General features: G+C 45.3%; 3 protein-coding genes across 5 annotated transcripts in view; 2 read left to right on the forward strand and 1 right to left on the reverse strand.

The window, feature by feature from the left end:
• The window catches only part of TOM1L1 (target of myb1 like 1 membrane trafficking protein), a 51,441-nt gene extending 45,533 nt beyond the window's left edge, over window positions 1-5,908 (forward strand). The window contains exons 13-15 of the mRNA XM_035103829.3: window positions 1,954-2,032; window positions 3,131-3,212; window positions 4,301-5,908. Coding sequence (XP_034959720.3) covers window positions 1,954-2,032; window positions 3,131-3,212; window positions 4,301-4,367 — 228 coding nt within the window. The 3' untranslated portion in view covers window positions 4,368-5,908. The remainder of the gene's footprint in view (window positions 1-1,953; window positions 2,033-3,130; window positions 3,213-4,300) is intronic.
• A 138-nt stretch (window positions 5,909-6,046) lies between these two features.
• Window positions 6,047-11,813, reverse strand: COX11 (cytochrome c oxidase copper chaperone COX11). The gene is made up of 4 exons (XM_035103831.3): window positions 11,490-11,813; window positions 9,288-9,443; window positions 8,057-8,182; window positions 6,047-7,350 (listed from the first exon to the last, which is right to left on the reverse strand). Exons 1-4 carry the CDS (start codon window positions 11,778-11,780, stop codon window positions 7,168-7,170), a joined length of 756 nt encoding a protein of 251 aa, XP_034959722.2. The 5' UTR covers window positions 11,781-11,813; the 3' UTR covers window positions 6,047-7,167.
• The window catches only part of STXBP4 (syntaxin binding protein 4), a 133,896-nt gene continuing 123,775 nt past the window's right edge, over window positions 11,779-21,899 (forward strand). For 2 of the 3 annotated variants that reach the window (XM_035103825.3, XM_088661372.1), the window contains exons 1-2: window positions 11,779-12,025; window positions 20,286-20,366. In XM_035103825.3, the coding sequence (XP_034959716.3) occupies window positions 11,779-12,025; window positions 20,286-20,366 (328 nt within the window). Of the gene's footprint in view, window positions 12,026-15,441; window positions 15,520-20,285; window positions 20,367-21,899 lie in introns of all 3 variants that reach the window. The other variant, XM_088661373.1, reaches the window with a different exon arrangement.

The following is a 21,899-nucleotide window of genomic DNA, read 5'->3' on the forward strand; positions in this document are numbered from 1 at the left end:
TTTTTCCAGCTGACTCCTCTTCTCTTTCCTCCTTTGAGAGGAAGGAACAAAAAAGGGGTCACTGGAGGAAACATGTGAATATAAAAAGGATAAAGTGAACCACCTTGTTCCCTGGAAAGGTCATTTCCTGGTTCAGGCTGATCAACCCGTTTTCAGATGTTCCAGAAGTGGGTTATGAAGCAAGAATCCGACTATAGGGATTCAGTGTGAGCTGCCCATAGAGATTTATGTAGCTGGTATTCGGTACCCATGCTTCCATCCCCACCCCTCAAAAAACCAAAATGTAGGAGCAAAGAGAAGAGTAGAGAGTAGCTTACAACAAACCTGTAGTGTCATCCATTGTTTTCATACAGTGCATTGAAGGTTGGGCTAAGTGTGGTTTACAACAACCCTGCAGTGTAGCTAAAACAGGCGAAGGGAGGCTGGGTAAACAGGATATCCACATTCTAAAGTAATCCTCAACAATGGATTGTCTAGAGGCGAATTAACCAACAGGCTTGCTCCACGAGTACGAGGGGAAATGAGATTCCACACACACCCCTTTAAACAATACTCTCGTGGCTGTTGCATGGCAGACAGCACTTGAAACAAGGCAGTTTGGGAAGCAGCTTGTGTTACGACTTATGAGCCAGCAATTATTAAAAACTCCCCCCTCCCCCAAGAAATAACCCAGAGGTTAGGGCTTGCCGGTCAGAAGGTCGGCGGTTCAAATCCCCGCGATGGGGTGACCTCCCGTTGCTCGGTCCCTGCTCCTGCCAACCTAGCAGTTCGAAAGCACGTCAAAGTGCAAGTAGATAAATAGGTATCGCTCTGACCGGAAGGGAAATGGCGTTTCCGTGCGCTGCTCTGGTTTTGCCAGAAGTGGCTTAGACATGCTGGCCACTTGACCCAGAAGCTGTCTGTGGACAAACACCGGCTCCCTCGGCCAATAAAGCAAGATGAGCACCGCAATCTCAGAGTCGTCTGCGACTGGACTTAATGGTCAGGGGTCCCTTTACCTTTTTAAGTACAGTGGAACCTCAAGTTGCGGACGTAATTCGTCCCGGAGGCACATCCGCAACCCAAAGTGTTCGCATCCAGAAATGCTGCATCTGCGCATGCGTGCGGTGCAATTTAGCGCTTCTGCGCAAGCAGCGAAACCATTCTGGTACTTCCGGGTTGCCGTGGGATGCAACTTGAGAGGACGTAACCTGAAGCGGATGCAACATGAGGTATGTCTGTAGCTCTTTGGAGCACAGCTGAGCCACTACAGCGGTACCTTGGTTCTCAAACTTAATCCGTTCCGGAAGTCTGTTCCAAAACCAAAGCGTTCCAAAACCAAGGCGCGCTTTCCCATAGAAAGTAATGCAAAATGGATTAATTTGTTCCAGACTTTTTAAAAACAACCCTTAAAACAGTAATTTAACATGAATTTTACTATCTAACGAGACCATTGATCCATAATATGAAAGCAATAAACAATGTACTGCAGTCACACAATCAATCAATCAGTAGCTGAACTGCGTTCCACACAGTCACAAAAAACAACAAGAAAGAGTCGCAAAAACAAAAACGCAAAATGAAGAGCAAAAACAGACAGCCCTCAGCGTAACACTCAAAACAGAAGTGTGGCACTCAAATTGGAAGCGTAACACTCAAAACGGAGCACATTCAGCGTCCGAAAAATGTTCTCAAACTGGGACACTTCTGGGTTTGCACTGTTTGGGTTCCAAGTTGTTTGAGTACCAAGGCGTTTGAGAACCAAGGTACCCCTGTAAATGCTTTCTGAATTATAGAGAGAATTGTATTGCAAGCAACAACAGGGTTAAAGGATTTCTGTCTCTGCTGATACTAACTTTAATCCTCACATTAAGAAGTAAACAATACAAGAATAAACCAGCATGTGAGGCTAAACCAGTTTTTTCACAAAGCTATCTTCCTACATACCTGATTTAATTCATTTCGTTCCCTTAGGTGAACACCTATTTAAATCCAGTACTTCTGCATCCGGTTAGCCTTCAGAGTAATGGCTCAAGAGAGGTGCCCCCAGCAGGTGAGTCTAACCAACTGCAGTTAACTGTACCTAAGTTGTGATCGCTTTCTCATGTGTCAGCAGGATATCCAACTTGGACTATGACCTGTTTTGGATAAGCTTCAAGACATGCAAAGTTAGCCAAGGTGGGAAAGTGAGACTGTGCTTTCCCAAGGGAACCAACTGCATAATGCAAGCCTGAACATGTTGCTTTTAGATAAATTATTCATTAATTTTATCTCTGGAGAGGGCTGGCCTGGGCCTTCCCAGCCTAAATGACTTGAATTGAGCTGGAAAAGGGGGATTTTAAGTAAGCTCAGCTTAATGTGTTTTCCAGACTGCAGGGAAGAAATAAGTGAGTTCCCTTCAGACCATCCTGCAGAGTGTTGGGAGATGCGAAGGCCTGGGAAAATTAAGTTCAACTACAGTTCTGTGTTCTAGAAATACATTTTACTAGGGAAGGAGACCATAGCTCAGTGGAACAGCACCTGCATGCAGAAGGCATTCCATCTTCAGGAAGGGTTGGGAGCATATTCCCATAGCTGCCAAGTCTCCCGTTTTTCGCGGGAAACCCCCGTATTTTAAACCGTTTCCCACTGGCAGCCCGGATTGGAAAAAATCCCGTCAATCCCCCGGATTTCCTACCTGCCAGGGAGGCTCCATTTTGGGTCCTGGCGCTGCCCGATTTCCGGTGCCCAGACATGGGTAGCGCGGCACCGGAAGTCGCTTCTATGCATGTCTGGACATGTGTAGAAGCGACTTCCGGTGCCGCGCCACTGCTGATCCTGCTGCATTTTTCAGCGGGAGACTTGGCAGCTATGCATATTCCCTGTCTAAAATCCTGGGGAGTTTCCTACTAGTTAGTGCAGAGAATACCAAGCTAGATGGACAATTTGTAGTTAAATATATTTGAGTCCATTAAACCTTTTCATGCTTGGATTGTGCTCTTTCCTACTGCTACGATCCACTTGTATAATTTTGCCTTACCCTAGAATTACAGTAGAAGGTGGTATTAAGGATAATTGGGACTTTGGTTGGTTATAATTTTACATTAGCAAAGCAAAATGATGCTTACTATTTATTTATTTGTTTACGTCTCTGGGTTTCCTTCTTCCACAGATGTATCGAAAAGCAGTCCCCCGCCTCCTAATTATTACGAGCTAATGGAATTCGACCCCTTGGCTCCCAGTGACAAAACAGAGTAAGTAATTTTGAGAATGACTAATTTACTGCTCGTCGATTTAGCATACAATTCAGGGTGTTGGCCACTGAAGGTAAAAGAGTGATTGATTAAATTTGGCCAAAAAACCATTCTTGGAGGCACAGTTGTTGTTATTCAGGACTACCAGTATTTGAAAAATTAATATTGTTGTTAGTTAAAATACAGATTTAAGTAAATCCCTAGGGTTGGATCCAGAGTATCATTTCTGCTTGGTGAAAGGGACAGAAATCCAGCGGGTTTCTGCAGGACAACAAGAGGGCAATTTTTGCCAATTTCTTTGCAACCTCCAGCATTACCCCCCCTCCCCCACTGCGATGGGAAGTCCCCCCAATCTTCCAGAGCAGTTTTTTCAGGAAGCTGCAGGGGAAAGGAAGAATTGGGAGATACTGCCTCCCCCTCCTGCCTCTGCTGGGAGTGTCTTGTGATGGAAGTCCTACTAATAGGAACTCTGGATCCAAGCCATGGAAAAGTACTTACAAAGTCGAGGGCATGGGTTCAAAGTTTTAGCCTCCTGGTAAGCGAGGACCTCACAGCTCTGAAGTACGTGTGGCAAAACACTGCAAAAGCATTACATACAAAATCCAAAACAGTAGATTAACATGATGAGCAAAATCCATTGTGTGAGCGAGCCTCCAATTCAGATTTTGCACATGTGCAGGGGAGAGGGAGCTGCAGTCCCACTGCACAAATGGAAGTCTGCTTTGCTCTGCACACATATGGATATAGCCCAATTACCACCCTCACACATTGAAAATACTTTTGTTACTAAGGAACTTGTGGGCAGACTCATTTACCATTCATTTTTGCACACATTCATTGAAAGCAGAGTCTGTTGGGGGTCAAAGAAAATTGTTTGAAAGGCTGGATGTGGCCGCAGACCACGAGCTGGCCATTCTTGCTATGAGGAATTGGATACCATAGCTAATAAAGCAAAATGAGTTTTATGGATATTGAAGCAAAATGAGTTTTATGCTATGTGGGGCTCAGCCCCTAGCTTTCCTGTTTTGTTGACTAATCTTTGTTATTCATGTCACAAAAAGTGTTTTATCTTGTGCTTTTGATTTCAGACCTATATATGAAGAAATTGATGCACACCTATTCAGAGCAAGTGTTAGAAACAACACCCGTTGTTAAAAGCAGAGGTCCAAGAGAACCAGTTCTTTACCAGTACTAGAGACTATTTTGATCACTCAAAACCTGTCAGCTCAGTGACAAAGAATAGGAGGACAATTTTTGGAAGATGATTTGGATTTGTCACACCGTTTGTATGAAGACATTCAAAACCTATCCTCCCTTAAGTGCATTACATTAAGCTCGAATGATCGTTAAGAATGTAAGGTTCTACTTGTGTGTATACTTTAGACCAAGGTCTACAAATTACATAAAGCATATCCCCCAACCCCCAAATCATTTTTTCCTAGGGAGCAAAATACCCAAGACTGTAACTATAAAAGAAACCTTGCACTTAGAAAAATAAGGTACTTTTATTTTATGGTACATTCTGCTTAGTTATAAAAGCACAAAATATTTTCCATAGGTAGAACTACATAATGGAACTTGATTTAAGTTGATGTGCATCATTGTGCTAGCGGTCCAGGAACAAATCGAGGTTCTAGCTAGCCTTCAAGCTGTTACCTGGGATTTAGTGCTAATTTTTGTGGGGGGTGGACCTTACCCCTCTATCCCCTCAGTATAATCTTCGTGTAAAACTATTTGCTAACCAGGCATAGTTTTGAAATCAGATGTTTCATAGCAAGTTTCTTGGTCTTCTGATGACTAGTCACTATAGCACTTTTCTCTAGTTTATGTAATGCACTCATTGTCTCAGACTTGCACAAGCTATTCCAAAGCAGAGGGGAATGTAAATACAGTTGTACCTTGGTTTTCGAACAGCTTAGTTCTCGAACATTTTGACTCCCAAACGCTCCAAACCCGGAAGTGAGTGTTCCGGTTTGCAAACTACTTTTGGAAGCCAAGCATCCGAAGGGGCTTCCGCGGCTTCCGATTGGCTGTAGGAGCTTCCTGCATCCAATTGGAAGTTGTGCTTCGGTTTCTGAACGTTTTGGAAGTTCCAGACTTCCAGAACAGATTCTGTTCGACTTCCGAGGTACAACTGTAGTCTCATGAGGGTTTGCTGTAGAAGTCTTGCTCCATTTCTGTCCTAACATCCTTTAAACCTCCTCTCCAAGACCTCCATTAAAGAGAAATTAAATGCTGCACGTGTGATGGGAAGCCACAAAGGCTCTAGTTTTTTATGGGCTTCATTGGGAGCAGCTAAAGAAGGCACTAAAGCAGGTGGATGAGGGACAGCAAGGACATAAGCACACACCCCTTTAAGGTATCTTGGGGCAACTCTGCCCTTGATTGTTATTGTAGCTGTTTTCCACATTAAGCAGGTACTATTGGCAACTAAAGTTATCTTTAAGCAGGTAAGGACAGTCACTTGGGTCATAGGATCCATACAATGTAAAAGGGTGATGGGAGGAAGTGCCTTCTTTCCGATTTAAAGTAAAATAACCTATTTATAATGAATGTCATTACAATAGGCTGTTCAATTCAGTGCTTGCTAACTGCAAATGGTACATTTTATGTCTGATTGCTATGTAGTATTTAATTATGTTTTACAATTCCTATGCTGTTTTTATACAATCCAAATAAAATGTGGTCAGAAAATAGCTAATGGGTGGTTTCAGTAGCTGCACAACTCTCCAGTTTAACACACCTCTTTCCTACTTGGTTTTATAGCTTGCCTCCTGCATTTTATGTCAAATGTTTGCATGCCAGTGTTAAGTAAGGCATCACACTGTTGCTGCTTCATTTATCGGTTTATTTGCTCTGCAGCTATCCAGCTTTGAGCTGAAGTTTCTGTTGAGTCTTTACTGCATTTTTGGAATCATACATTGAACATCACCGTCACTTGTATTGTAGGTATTTTGAAACTAGGGGATGTTTCTGTTGTCTGCCATGACCAATACCTCTTCTGTCTTCTCCTCCCTGCCCCAAGGTACATCTATCTTTATTGGGAGTTCGATTCACACTGGCTAGGAATTTTACCTAACAAAATATACAAGGCACAGAAAATTCAGGTAAAACTGTTACCAACCCAAAGTGCCAGAATTCCCAGAAATATTCTGTCATTTGATCTTTATTTTTCAAAAGGTGCTTTCATGTACTTCAAAGCATAGCTGAAATACATGCAGGAAAAGTCCATCTGCACCCTCATATTTAAACTATATTCAGACTAAATGTCCAAAACAGCCATGACTTTTTTAAAAAAGGCAGAATAAATTTATTTTAAATATATATATACATACACATTCCGCTTTTCACCATCTGGGTACCAATGCAGCTCTAAGAATAGTACCAAAGTTTAATATGCTAACCTTCAATGTCACTTTAACAGAAGGGAATAGTAGGAGGAAAGAGTTATGGCTGGGAGGAAGAAAAAAAAAGTCTAAAAAGGGAACTTTTGGGGAACTTTTAAGAAGTGGTTTCCTTTGATTCTGGGCCGGTTACAGATTCTTTTGAGTTCAGTTTATGAGAATAAGAACACAGATGGCACAGAACAGCTGAGTTTCAGCATAACATTTCATATGGCATCTGCACTTTGGTTACAAACCTTCACACAATTTATGGAACGAGTGCTACCTCTGATATATTGCAAACAGCTAAAGGAGTTTTAGCGGTGTCTAAAATTAAATTAGATTTGAAAATACCACCCGCTACATGCATTTTATAATTATTATTCATAATCATGGTTCCTGTGTGCAAAATTAAACGCCTCAGCTTCAAATCTCTATATGATTCAATATCTAATACACAACTTTTACAGTTTTTAAGCAACTTCCTACTGAGTTAAGGAATGTGCTTTTGCAGTCTGTAGATGACGCATATTGATTAGCAATCTCCACTGCAGTGTCTGGCTGTTGTACTATTAGTTATAACCCGGCAGTGGCAGTTTCTGTCCTTCTTTTGCTTCAAAAAATGTGTAAGAAAGAGTGATCAAGTCAACTCTGGCCATCCTTGGGTCTTCTGCAAATTCAGGATCAATGAAGAAAAATACCGGCATGTCTACTTCTTCATGAGGATTAAGTCGTTGTTCTTCAAAACAAAAACACTGTAAATGTGGGGGAAAGAGGGTTTAGAATTGTTTCTGAAGTTTATTTTAAGGCAACAATATATCCACAATCTAGTTTAGGGAGGAGGGGAACTTCTGTGCCTAGTTCAATAAAATGTGGCAAAATGCTATTTGTGATATTTTCCACCAAAGGACATGAAAAATCCATATACTATTCACTTCGTCACTGTCTTATGAAAACTGCAATACCTGCTTAAATGCAAAGGGAAATATCCAGAGTTGGTCATACTCATAGTACAGCGACTGAAATTAATGGAATAAACTCCATGAATTTCAATGAGTCTATGCTGACTATAACTTAAATGGAGATCACCCCAAGGATTTAACATGAAGAGCTAGCACCACTGACAGTGAATTAAACCATATCATATGCACACTTTGGGTGTGTGTGTGTTATATTTTGAACTATTCAAAATCACACAGCTTTACTTTGTCTTAGAAGAGACAGCAGATATAAAAGAATTTTTTTTCTTTAATAGCTTTTTCAGAGCAGAGGGTGGAGCTAGATCCTGAGTCTGGAGGGTAAGTTATCCTTGCACCAAAGATAAGGAAAGTGGAGGACATATACCTACATCTTGGATATTGCTGCTAACATGGATTAAAACAGAATCGGACTTCAAAAGTAGAAGAGTTCAGTTAGCAGCAGCTGCAACAGTCCACTCTTAGAGCATCATACAACACTTACTTGTATCTTGTTGAAATACTGCCCAGCTTCAAAAGGCACCACATTGTAGGTAGAGATTCCAATTATTGGTTTATCAGTGGGATTCTTTGCTTTATAAAATGCCAGTGCGGTCTCTCCTGGAACCACCTGTAAGAAGAAGTTGCTCTAGTGATCTTTCTTGCTTTCCCCAATGTCACTGCCAGCCAAATTGCATTATGGTGGGCAAGTTTATAAATGGCTAGTAGTCATAGTATTCCCTCTGAACCCAAGTTGCTGTGAACTGCAAGTTGGGAGAATGCTGTTGCACTCAGGTTCTGCTTGTGGGCTTCCCATGGGCATCTGGGGGGAGGGGACTATGATAACAAAGTGCTGGACTAGATAGTCCCTTTGCTCAATCCAGTAGGGCTTTTATATTGTTAAATTCAAAACATGACCAGTGGTCCTAAAAGGTTGTCAAGCCTTGCGCTAATGGCTAACTCACCTGAAGTAGACAGTACCTATACATTCATCAGCATTCTGTGCTGGAATGCTAACAACTTTCCAGTCTAAAGTAGGTCCAAATCAAGAAACTACCTAAAACTCAAAGGAAAGGGAATTTATTTCTCAAGCAGATGTGGCATGGGGGACAGACTTACATAAAAGGAAGGTCTCCAGCAAAGAGGGTGTCTCTACAGCACGCAGCTGTGCTCTTCCAACCAGGAACACAGAGAAGTGTGCTATGGCTCACTCAACATCTCTGACCGAGTCAATATGGCATAGCAGTTAAGAGGGTCAAACTGAGATTGGGGAGACCCAGATTCAAACTCTCACTTGGCAAAGAAGCTCACTGGATGACTTTTGGGGCAGTGTTGTTTGGGGCGGGGAGGAGGACAGAACACACACAGTGCCTTTTGCTTGTTGGAGAAAGGTAAACAAAATGTAGCAACAGTAGCAGCAGCAGCAGCAGCAGCAAGATGCTACATTTTCCTGGGTGTGGAAACACAAAAGGATAACTGTATCTGTGCTCACAGCAAATAGGCAGTGTGGGGTTGTGAGCCTGTTTGCCAGGAGGTAATCTTTACCCACCACTGGCAAAGCAGATTATAAAACAAGCAGCCTCTCATTATGATTACTGCAATTTAGCATGGCTAGTTACAACCCTCGCCCCTCTGTCTATCAATAAACCACAAGACTGGTACTTGCATAAATGCCTGTTAGAAGAACACCCCCAGACATATATGAAACCCATCTCTATAAAATTTTAATAACTTACATATACTTCAGTCTGCTGAGGTCTGAAATTCCACTGAAGGCTTGCATGTACATCTGCATTGAAGGTAACCTTAATGATGCGATCTTTAACAGGTACCATTGTCTCAACCTCTCCTGAACCATGGCCTGCTACCGCTGACCCTCCAAGTCCAGTAGCCTTAAAGGAAAAAAAAGCTGCAATTAACAATAGCCTGATTAAAAACAAGAAATGATATCTGAGGCAAGAATTAAACAGAAACAATCTCTTCCAAGAAAGCTTTAACAAGACAACCAACGTAAAAGCTGCTACTTCTATGTACAAAAGCCAGACGGGCAACAAACATGGCAAGAGTCGATTGCACCCAATTAAACTACCGGTATCTGAAAAGACTTACTTCCTTAACCTTCAAGTGATTTCCAGGCATGTGCTACATGGAACAGTTATTGGTGGAAATCAACCATTTAATGTAGCCTGAATTATATCGTGAGTCGAGGGAGATTTTGAATATGGACAGACATCAACTAAGGGACTAGATCTACTGGACAGAATCCAGAAGGGACCTACAAGCAATTAAATCTTCCAAATGTTCTCCATTGTTTCCACTCTTTTCAGCTATTTGTCTAAATGCTTGCTTGTTCAACTAAGATCTGCTTTTATAGAGTGCTGTTTTCAAGTAATACCCTCAACAGTGCTGGATAGGTGTTATATCAAGATCCCATATGTACACTGTAAATATGAGCAGTGTTTGAAACTCCCATTGTTCTAGGCACATTTTGTGACAGGGCATCTCATTAGCGCGAGCAATTTATGAGCTTTGGGTGCAGTACTGTACCTAAGATTTCAGATTAAGCTGCAGAGTGGATCGAAAGGAGGAGCATTTTCTGCCTCCCCACTTCCAGCCACTCTCTGAAGACCAGAGAAGAGACCCTCTTAAGAATATTAGGGGGGGGGTAGACAGGGAAAGGACTAAACCATGTGAAAACAAACATAAGATTTTAGCTGCAGTTCATTCATTTTCCGCTTTGTATTCTTGTTATTAAAAAGGATGCCTAGACATCCTGTTGTTGCGCACATAACCTAGTTTAAGGTGGCCATTTAGCTCCTAGCTTTCATATATCAGTTTCTAACACTGTATGTGAGCAATGACTGGTAGAATGCATTCTTCATTATTTGTTATATCACCCATTAAACACAGATGCTAGAAGATGCTTTCTATATCCCATTTGTTCAGGAAAGCAGTGTCTCCTTTGGGGAGGGGGTGCCATTGTTACTATGGCTCTAAAGGCAAAGGACCCCCGGACGGTTAAGTCCAGTCAAAGGCGACTATGGGGTGTGGCACTCATCTCGCTTTCAGGCTGAGGGAGCCGGCGCTTGTCCCCAGACAGCTTTCTGGGTCATGTGGCCAGCATGATGGAAACCAGAGTGCATGGAAAGGCTGCTTACCTTTCCACCACAGCAGCAACTATTCATCTGCTTGCACTGGTTGCTTTCGAACTGCTAGGTTGACAGGAGATGGGAAGAGCAATGGGAGTTCATCGCAGTTGTGACTCATAAGGTGGCCCCTTTCACATAAAGATTAGGAAGGAGGAACTGGATAAAACAGTACATTGTAAGGGAGATTCACGGGTCTTAATTGAAATACTGTATACCGCATGTGGTTGTGGAGGCTCCCTACTTATACTGTAATCTCAACTGTACTGCATGGCTCAAGTAGAATTTCTGTTTTATATTGCGTCATATGGTTTTCTTGTAACCTTTGGCTAATACAATAAATTTCCTGAGCGGAACAAAAATCCTGTAATCTAATGAATACTTATGGGCAGTGAAAATGTATAAATTTTAAAAGTATAAATAAAAAACTTAAACTTAAAAAAAAAAAAGATTTGACAGGTGGCAGCTCCTGCTCATCCAACTTGGCAGACGGATCCAGCACACAGACGCCGCCTTCAAACAAAGGGACATCCAGGGACCCTATTCGTGCAAACGGTTGGATTTTGTAGATTTGAGAGTCAGGGCAAGTAGGTAGAAAGAAGCTGCAGGCTGCACTCGGCTTGGCAAAGGAAGCTCCCCTGACTCTGCAGCCTTCGTTTCCTCCTTTCCCTGCATTTGGGAAACGTTGTCTCGCAGGGGGGCCCCTCCCCATGCTTGGCTCCCCACAACAACAACAAACAACCCTGCGAGGCAGGCCTTCTCCGAGAAACGCTCCCCGAGGCGGCCTCTCACCTGGCAGTAGAGGCGGTAAAGGGGCACGGCCGCGTAGGACATGCCCGCCACGCCCACGACGCCGGCCGCCAGGTACGTCAGCACCGTCTTGTTGCGGTGCCTCCAGTCGTCCTGCTGCCGGCGACGGGCCCCCGCGAAGGGGTCTCCGCCGCTGCCCTTGGCGCGCCGCCCGCAGAAGGCCGCCGCCGGCGCCTCGCCGTTGCCATGGAGACGGAGCCAGGCCCGCCAGGGGCCCCATCCTCGCGCCGCGGGAGCCACGAGGCAAGGCCAGCCCCGCGCGCAGCCGCCCATGCCCTTTTCTCCTTTCTTTTCCCGCCCCGTCCTGTCACGTGGACGGGCTCGTCATTCCTCTCTCCTCCAACCCCTACCACCACTCCCGGCCTCTTCGCGCGCGACGTCGCCAAGTATCGCGACAGCTCGGGGCCCCAAGGTGGCGAACCCGCAGCCGGGCGGCGCGCGTGCGACTGTCGCTTGGCCACCGCCTCCTCCTCCTCCTCCGCTTGCGGGAATCGCAGCGACTACGGCGGCCGCGGGGGGTAAGTCCGCGTTCTCGTTTACCTGCTCCCTCGTGGCCCCGCCTCCTGGCAGGGCAGGGTCTAGCTCCGTTGATACGGCGTGAGGCTCTTAATCGCGGGGTTATGGGTTCGAGACCGGCGTCGGGCTAATGATTCCTGCATTGCAAGGGGTTGGACTAGATGACACTGGTGCTCGCTTCCCACTCTACAGTGCTCTACGGACGGAGTAATGAGAGATCCTCAGGCTGTGGTAACACGATACAAGCAAGCACATGCAAGTTATATACATACTATACATACATATATATGTAAACAAGCACCTCTCAGGATAACTCAGTTAGTAGAGAGCAAGGGCCTTACAGTTGCTGTAGAGATTCAGATAAGGTGTGCAAACGGCTTTGAATGGAGACTTTTTCAGCAGGGTACTGTTCTAAGAATTTTAAGTTCTCAAATAAAGAATAAATATTCATAAATGCACACATATCTAAATATATGAACCATGTGTCTGAAATAGTATGGGAGAGCAATCCTGAAGCCATTTTGACTCTCTCAATGACCTCAAATATTCATCTGCAGTTAGGGAGGCAAATGGGAAAAGGCTTCCCATTGTCTTTTCACTTACAAATCTTGTCTTAAGGGTGTCTTTGTGTATGAATAGGGTGAGCCTGTGACCTCCATTCAGGAACTAAAGTATTAAGCGTCACAAAAGAATGGCCAGGCTGTTCAGGTAATGCAATCAGTGACCATTATCAGGTATCCCGGCAGGCAGGATTTCTGCTGTAGACCGCCTCCTTCTGTGGTGTATGTATGATGTTTTGGGGGTTGGTCTTGGGCTACAGGGTGGGCAGTTTCAAAAGTCTATATAAGGGCTTGTGCACCATTGTTCAGGGTTCTCATCCCTCCTGCGTGTGATGAGTGGGGACCCTATTGCAACTAGCAATAAAGATCAGGCGTATTAGCCGCTTTGCTTCTCAATATACTCTGTTGGCCTCTGTTATTTTCTCCTTCCGATAGGGAACCCACTTAAGGACTCTTATGGGAATACCCCGTAAGGGAAAGGGAGCAGTTTTTCTTATAACAGTTCCAAATAAATCTAAGCTCTTTGTGCCACAACTCTATGAAACAATGATTCTGGAGGAGGCCGATAAAAGGTGTTTTATATGATAACTGAGCGGCAAATGCAGGTCTCCTACCAACTGAATATTCAGGGTGATACTCAGGCTTCCCACACCTGCAAAGGACTTCTCCTCCTGCAGGGAGGATTTCCTCTTTGCTGTCTCCCAGTTGAAACCACATCATCTTTAAAGGGACTGAGATGCACTGTAGGTCTCTAGACCTCAAGTGAGAATTTGCAAAAGGGTGCGGCAGTGGCAGACATTGAAAGGTAACCGGGTAGATGTAGCCACGCCACTTGGCCGGGGAAGCATTGCTTGCCCCAGCCAAACATAGAGAGCAAATCTATAAAAGGAAAACAAACCAATCACTTTCAGCAACTATTTTTTGGTAAACATTTGCAAAAGCGCTTGGAATGCATCCTTATTCTGTGGGTAACACAATATCTTCTAGTATGGATTGGATAATAATATTGAAAGTGTTGACATAAATTTATTTATTTTTGAAAAAACAAGCTGCATTGTGAATAGAAGTTCATACCCCCTATAAGAATCGCACATTGCAACTTTTCTGAAATCCACCATTGCCTTGCTATTTTTTTTTCTTCCATTATGAGGACTATTATGGGTCCTCAGGAAATCAATCAAACTGTATACATCACATTGCATTTCCGGACTGCCCAAACAGATTAGGTAATTGGCTTATGTGTTCAGTTTGCTCTTAACAAGCCAGGAGTGCTCCTGTCAGGCCCCTTCTGGGCTCTTGCAGCCCACCCTGAAATAGACGGCAGCTGAGATCTTCATAAAAAGTATTTAGCAATTACCTCGGTATATTTACTGGAACAGAGGAAATGGACCTGTTTATCTCTTGCTGCTTTTGCTTGCTCAACAGGCACTGAGCTTATCGGAGGCTATCAAAAGCAATCTGAAGAAGCCTATGGAGTTTTCATAAAGAGGATATTACCGTGTGTGTGTGTGGCTGCAGTAGATAGTGAATAATTGCCTTTCGTGTTATTGTGGTTGCCTGCACTGCTGCTAAAAACAACTTTATGTATTCGTATTCTCCCCACCACTTTTCATTACAGTTCCATGAATACACATTAGGCAGAGTAAAGGGAGATCAGGCACGAAGCACACTTGCCTTTTAACTGAATTGCAATCCCTATGGCTCATACGCAGTAACATTTTGTGAAAGAGCTCAGTGCCTGGTCTCTCTTCCTGGTCACACACCGCTAGTTGAGCAAGTGGGAAAAGCTTATCAACTTTCTTCCTGTCGGCGGGTCAGAACAGCTGATCGGTGATGGCCATTCCACATAATGGTTGCAGTTATATCCCAGCATGAACATTGTGGCAGAAGACAAAATGTCAGTTTGCATTATGATGTTCTCAGGATGTTCTATTATAACGTACCGTATTTTTCTGTGTATAAGACTAGGTTTTTGTCCTAAAAAATACAGTAATGTCAGAAATTAGGGGGCCTCTTATACATGGATAGTGCCAAGGGTGGACTGGCGATTGGTTGTTGCCACAAAAATACATGGGGGTGTCTTATACATGGGGGCGTCTTATAGACAGAAAAATACGGAAATGATGTACCTGTATTCATTCAGAGCTCAGCCATAAGGGAGCAAATCTGAAAGCTGTGAATTATATATTGCTGGCATTTTATGGTAAATCTGATATCAAAATATTTTGTGTTTTATGTGCTTAGTGTTTGTTTGTCCCTGCTAACTCGTACAATCAAATTGTCATTCATTATTGGCCTCTTGCTTTCTTAATGTTGATTGCCTACTGGAGAGTTGATTTTAGAAGTCAATGGCAAAAACTTAATTGGTGTAGCTAATGAAAGGTAGCATTTAGACATTTAACTAAAACACGGATCATAATGGCTGCAGATTGAACCACATGAGAAATTTCCCCTCGCAATAACCCTGTGATGTGCACCTCTATGTTGTTCCCATTTTACAGACTCAAACCCAGGTCTTCAGAGTTTAAACATTCACAGAGATACATTGGCTCCCTAATGCTAGCATGTTACTGAAGTGCTGTGCTAATTAATTAATTACATATTCCACTTTTTAAAGCAAAAACCTAACACCTTTGATCTGAAAATTAACAGGATTTTCGGTTGGGCATGCTTCCAGCAAGGATTCTTAGGATTGTGGTCTTACTGTGCTGTGATATTAAAGCTATGCCTTGCTAGGCATGCATTGCCTTTCAGCTCATAGAGACAATTTCCTGTTGCATAGTAGCAGAGTCCTTGCAGCAGCTTAATGGAGAAAATCTGTATATTTTAACCCCTACATTTTCTGTTTAACCCCACAGAGCTGTTGACATAATTGCAAACAGCATCAGCAACCAGTCACGTGTCTTTACTCATTGCCAGAGCTGAAGAAGCAGAAAGTAAGAAAACATTTTAAAAGATTTATTCAAGCCTATAAGGGAGCAAAATGGCCATAGACTCTTCACCCCTCCATTTTCCCTTACCTTGCCTTAGCGTTAGCCTTTCCATCACCATTTCTCTTTAGCAATCAGAAAATGGCTCACAGGGGTCCCCAAACTTACCCAGCTTCGGGCCAGTTCCTCCAGCGCCGATCACGCGGCAGGCCGGAGGGCAGGGGAACACGCTCCCATACGCACAGCGTGCACTCGCTTTTTCTGGCGCAGGGTGGTGCCGGAAATGGCTTCTGTGCATGCGCAGACGTCATTTCCGGTGCACTCCTGGGTCGGTGCAGCACCGGAAATATTTCTGGCGCTGCGCCGTCTCGGAGATGGGCAAATGCACTGTGACGCGCTGGTAAGAGCAGGCGGGGAGGGGTCATCGGGGACCGCACAATTGGCTCGCGCGGGCCGCATCCGGCCCCCGAGTTTTAGTTTGGGGACTCCTGGCTTATAGCAAAGGCCATTCAGTTTTATCCAAAAGAACTTTTCTGAAACAGCTTATTGCTGGGAAAGGTGGGTGCTTAAAGAAACCAAACTGAATTTGTTCCTGCTATAATTTTAAAATCTCTCCCCTCACCCTTTGAAATCAAAAGAGAAGTAGAAGTGTGACAAGCTCATCAGTTTATGTTTTACATTATCTTTTCCTGAAACGTGGATAAATAGCTGCTGTCTTTCTCATTTGTGAATTGTAGTGGTTTGATTTCCTTCCCTTCTTTTATCAGCATTACACTTCTGCTAATGCAGACAAGTATCCCAGATCCTCTGGTCTCTAGATTCACACAAGGCACTAGGAATTGGTGGCAGCCATCTGTGTCCAAAGGAAGCTCTGTTAATTTCCCTCAATTTTTGACCTAGCATTGTCCGTACATCATTTCACTCTGCAATTGCCAGCTGTATACATACGGCTTTCTCCGTCTCCCTGTCTCGTCTCTTCCTATTGTACAGATTTGAGGTGTTTTCTTAATCCACTTTCAGCCAAGGAATGCTGACCTAGTTTCCTCTATCCTTCTTGAATAATTAAAATCCACAAGCAGTTTGATCATTCCGGTAGACAGAATTAAACTCCTTCTTGTACACTTGCCGTCACTGTTGTCGAAATAGCAGTGGGGAATTTTTTTCTTCCTCTAGCAGTAGCAAGGCTGTTCTGTGATTTCCAGTGCCTTTTCATCAAGGCCAGCCTAACACATTACGGTTTCTTGGTTCCTGAAATTCATTCTGACTGTGCAGATAAAATATAATGGATAGAACTCTACAGGGTGTGTTGCTAGCGGGTGAAAACAGTCACAATCCAAGGATCCCCAGGCATGCACCTCAAGATGGTGGAGACATCAGGCGCCATGCCGGTGCCCAGGCATCTTCACTTGGTCACCAGTGGCCGATAGCCAGGAGCAAAATGTCCCTGGCGCCTGGCTAATTTCAAAGGCTGCGGAGGATGTCCCATCGCCAGAGCTGAAGAAAGGGTTCTACTGCCAATGTGAACAGCTTTTCTACATAGAATTGAAGTGGGGGTGGGTGGAATCTTGTACTTCAACTAAGGCAGCACATTGTCAAATACGGCTTTCGAGCCGTCTAGCCCCTAAATGGCAATTATGCATTTAATTTTGGTGACTGTAACCCTGGTTTAAGGAGCCATTTGCCACAGTAGCGTCTTAAGCTTGTCTCGCGCCCTGGTGCAGGGATCCCTAGGTCGCCCCCCCGGGGTTCCCCCACACGCACGCCTGCCGCTTCTCCCGCACTTTCCTCAGCGGCTGCCTTGGCCGGGGAAGAGCAGCACCGAAGCCTCCTGGGGAGCGCAGTGCGCCTTCCCACCCGGCCTCAACCACGGTGCCTCGTCCTCCGCCGCCGCCACATCCCGCAACAGGTCCGCCATGCTCGCTGCCTCCCCCTCGCCGGGAGGCCTCAATGATCCACCTCAGCTGAGCCATCACTGCGTGGAGAGCCACAGGGCCGAGAAGGGGAGAGTGCGGCCTCCGGAGAGGCTTCGCCACCAGCGCGCACACAGCGTGGGGAAAAGGAGAAGGAGGCGCAGCGCGGCGGCAGGACCAGCATAGGGCTTAGTGGTCGGTTGCGCCCCGCCAGCATCCCCAGAGGCTGGCGCCCTGGCGCAACGCGCCACTAGGCCCTATGGCAAAGACGCCTCTGATTTGGCACCTAGTTTATATATCTTGAGTTTCTAACACCGGTCGTCCTCTACATACTGCACCTGAAGGCATCTAGCTAGTTCAGGGAGGTGCTGGGCAGGCTGTATAGCAGACATAGCTCTTTCCTCCCATATCTTTCTGATGTTCTCCACTCTAGCTCCAGCCCCCTGAGCCACCTGCCTCAATCTGCCTGAAGGTAGGGCTGGCCCTGCCTTTAATCCACAGCTGCAAAGCCTTATAGGACCTAGGTGCAGCATATCTTGGAGGGCTCCACTCTCTTGCCCTCCCTGAGTTCTGCTGAGTTTCCTTTTATACCAGGGATCAGCAAACTTTTTAAGCAGGGGGCCGGTTCACTGCCCCTCAGACCTTGCAGCAGGCCGGACTGCACACACACATAGCGGAGGGGGGCTTCTCTCTCTCCCCCTCTCCCCCCAACCCCCCCTTTCCTACCTCCTCTGCCGCTCTGCCTGCGGTTGGGATCCTGTGGTGGTGGCGGCGCCTCTCCTTTCCGGGCCAGCTTTCCCGGGCACCAAGCGCGGGGCCAGCAGGTGCGCCAAGCTCCAGGCGAAGCCCCACGATGCGCCCGTCACGATGCCCACAGCGCCGTCATGGACGGAGAGGCCAGCGTGCGGGCGGCGAGGCTTTTGATTGGCTGGCACCAATCAAAGCCCAGCTCCCTTCCTCCACAGGGTGGGGAGAAGCCGGGATGGAGGAGGTGCCGCCGCCGCAGTGTGTGTGTGTGGGGAATGGCGCCACCCCCCAAAATTGCAAAAAATATGGCGTAGCCCCAATGATCGCGCCGATCCAAGCGGCGATTCCAGGACTGTCTGCAGGCTGGATCCGGAGGGCAATTGGGCCTGATCCGGCCCGCGGACCTTAGTTTGCCGACCCATGTTTTATACTCATGAAAGTCAGGTGCAATAACAAGACAGAGACTTAATAGTGGCTCCAATTTTAGGAAAATGGCTTCTCAGTCAAGACTGCCAGTTCCCAAAGAAGTAGGCATTTAGGAAAGATTGTGTAAGACAGGTGTGAGGGACTAGATTTGACTTGTGGGCCATGCTCATGATTTTCGGATTTGAGGGGTATCTGACACTGCACTGTAGCAGCCCTATCTGTAGACTACCGTATATTTGGCTTCTTGTTTGATTTCATACAAGGATGTGTGTCAGAGGGCCTGGTATGGCTACTCTAGAGTAACGACTCCAGCATGGTCTTTTAAGGTTTTTATTAAGTGCTGATTATTTACAGTGTTCAGAGCAGTAAAAATGCATCCTTAAGGTGAGGTGTCTGAACTCCCGAATGGCGATTGGCGCGTTTTCTTCCAGCACCACAGCTTTGGCAGACCCAACCTCTTCCCCCTACGTTTGCGTCGCAATTCGGGAGTTGGGGGAATTGGCCTCCCCCCTGTGCGTCCTACTTCCTGTCCCACCTGCGGCCTGGGCTCCACAACCTTGCCTGAGCCTCGGACACCACTTCCTGACTCTCCGCTGGAGGCAGAGCTCTCCTTACTCTCTCCCGCGCTTGGGGATGGGCTGGAACTTAAGATGGGAGGGACTTCCCTGTATCCCTCGTCCCTCACAATGTGCAAACATTTCTGAGATCATGGTCTTTCCAATGAGTGGCTCTTGTCCGGGTTTGTTTATTATCTTACTTTAAATGTCATGAGGATCCTGTGCCCTTCTAAAATGTGTTTTGGGGGTGGGGTGGATGGGGGTTATGGGTTGTTTTTATTTTGATTATATATTTTTTGGTTTTATATTTTGATTTTATTCTATGAACCACCCTGAGACCTCTGGGTATAGGGCACCACAGTGGAACATCGGTTTACAACTGCCTCTGTTTATGAACGCCTCCGTTTACGAACGCCGCGGACCCGGAAGTGTTTACATCCGGGTTCCGTGGCGTCGGATGCGCAGATCGCTTCTGCGCAGCTCACATGCCTCCATGGAACGGATTGCGTTCGTAAACCGAGGTTCCACTGTATATCATTACTACTACTACTACTACTAATAATAATGTGCTCAGTTGTACTTTGCAAGTGGTGCATCTTAACCATATTTGAAACTGAACTCCAGCTTGAACTGGGGCCGTTGATTCTTGTATCATTTGTTCTTGAATTTAAAGAATTGTAGAGTTGGAAGGGACCACAAGGGTCACCAATCGAGCCCCCCGCAATGCAGGAAACTTGCCCAGCATGGGGATTGAACCCATGGCCCTGTGATTAAGAGTTTCATGCTATACTGATTGAACATTTTTTCTTCCACCATTCTCCTTCTGGAGTGGGACTAGGTCAAGCACTGCTGCAGGAATTCGCTGCCATGTAAGAGGCTGAATGAAAGCAAAGTTTTCGTCCAACATTTGGTAAGGGTTGCACACAACCAAGTTGTCCCAGGCCTGCACAATGGAACTGACTTAGAGGGGCTGCGAGAAGTGGGAGAGGAAGTCCTGTTGCACAAGCCGTTGTTGTGCTATAACAACTTTGTTGGATGCAATCCTCGGTGCCATTTCCTTGAAAAGCCTTAGAACGAGACGTTCAGAAGTGACATTGATAACATCTCTTCATCTTCTTTGTTTCCATGATAGAATTTCTGAACCTGATGGAGAAGTGCAGTTCGCATAGCAACACTGGCTCTGTGAGGAATTCCCCGACGCAACTCCTAGCTGGTGAGCTGCTGGTTATATATCTTCTTTGTGCAGCATAGAATATGTTTGGTGGCCTGGCGGCCTCCATTAATATTTCAGGTTGCTAGGAATGCTTGCATGATTTGGAAGGTAGACCCTTAACCCAGATTTTATGTGTGGGTTGATGTTTGATGGACAGAAAGAACACCTCTGTTCAATCGATACTTCCTTAAAAATCAGTTGAGCAAGAGAGAAGGGTGGCAATGCCCCCTAGGGGCTCATTTCACACATTACAAAGCAGTGTCTTGGTCCTCATTGGGTTTGTAACAGCATAAAGTTCCTTGCTTGTAATTTGGGAACACTCTGAGCTGCACAAGCAGTTACTATACAAGGCAATTGCCACTAAATACAAGGTGTGACTAGAATGTTCGGTGGTCACAGAAATCTGACAGCGAGAAATATTCAGACATACCATCGGCATCGGAAACCTACGAAATGCTCACTGTTGTGTACAGAGATGAAACTGTAACTCGAAGGACAGTGTATGAGTGGTTTAAGTGTTTCCATGAAGGGCGGCAAACCATCGAAGATGACCCTCGGTCTGGCAGACTGTCAACGAGCAGAACGGCGGCAAATGTTGGCAGAGTTTGTGAGTTATTGATCAGCGTTTCTCCGTCAAATGATGGCGGAAGAATTGCATATTCTGCGTGAAATTGTTACTGACGTTACTGAGTTGTCCCATCCTCCACATTCTCCCGATCTGGCCCCACCGGATTTCTCCCTTTTCCCCAAACTGAAATCTGCACAGAAAGGCCACAGATTTTCCAACATTTCACACGTCCAAGCTGCTTTAACAAGGGAAAAGAAAGCAGTAAGAGAAGAGGATTTCACCAGAAGTTTCCTACAGTTCTATGAACGTTGTCAACAGTGCATTGCATCAGAGGGGGCCTGCTTTGAAGGCCTGTAAGTTATGTGTGTTCGAATTTTCCCCCCTGTCCGATTTCTGTGACCATTCACCGAACTTTCTGGTCACACCTTGTATTAGCCTTATGAACAGCAAATGGAAGTAAAGACCAGCAAGCCAACTGCTCAGCACTAGTCCAGCCCCAAGAAACCTGTATGGCTTCTCTTTCATCAGATTTGATCATCTGTGTTGCAAATTGTGGATTCGAGGTTTCCAGAATGTAACTGAGGATATACAGTGGTACCATGGTTCTCCAACTTAATCCGTTATGGAAGTCTGTTCCAAAACCAAGGCGAGCTTTCCCATAGAAAGCAATGCAAAACAGATTAATCCGTTCCATACTTTTAAAAGCAGCCCCTAAAACAGCAATTTAACATGATGTTTACTATCTAATGAGACCATTGATCCATAGAATGAAAGCAATAAACAATGTACTGCACTATAAAACAAATACAGTCGTACCTCTTTTTACGTCAGTCTCTGGTTGCGTTTTTTCAGGATACAAACGTGGCAAACCTGGAAGTGTATACTTCCAGGTTTCACCCCGCGCACGTGCGCAGATGCACTCTGCACATCTTGCACGTGCACAGAAGTGCTCTTTCGCGCTGTGC

Source organism: Zootoca vivipara, chromosome 2, assembly GCF_965207765.1.
Source record: "Zootoca vivipara chromosome 2, rZooViv2.hap1.1, whole genome shotgun sequence".
Lineage (NCBI taxonomy): Eukaryota > Metazoa > Chordata > Lepidosauria > Squamata > Lacertidae > Zootoca > Zootoca vivipara.

Bases quoted from the DNA above. Each gene is read 5' to 3' on its own strand.
- COX11 (XM_035103831.3), bottom strand. From the start codon at position 11,780: ATGGGCGGCTGCGCGCGGGGCTGGCCTTGCCTCGTGGCTCCCGCGGCG. The intron at 9,444-11,489 runs GTGAGAGGCCGC...TTTTCCTTTAAG, and splicing joins TTTACCGCCTCTACTGCCAG to GCTACTGGACTTGGAGGGTC. The intron at 7,351-8,056 runs GTAAGTGTTGTA...CCACATTTACAG, and splicing joins AGTATTTCAACAAGATACAA to TGTTTTTGTTTTGAAGAACA.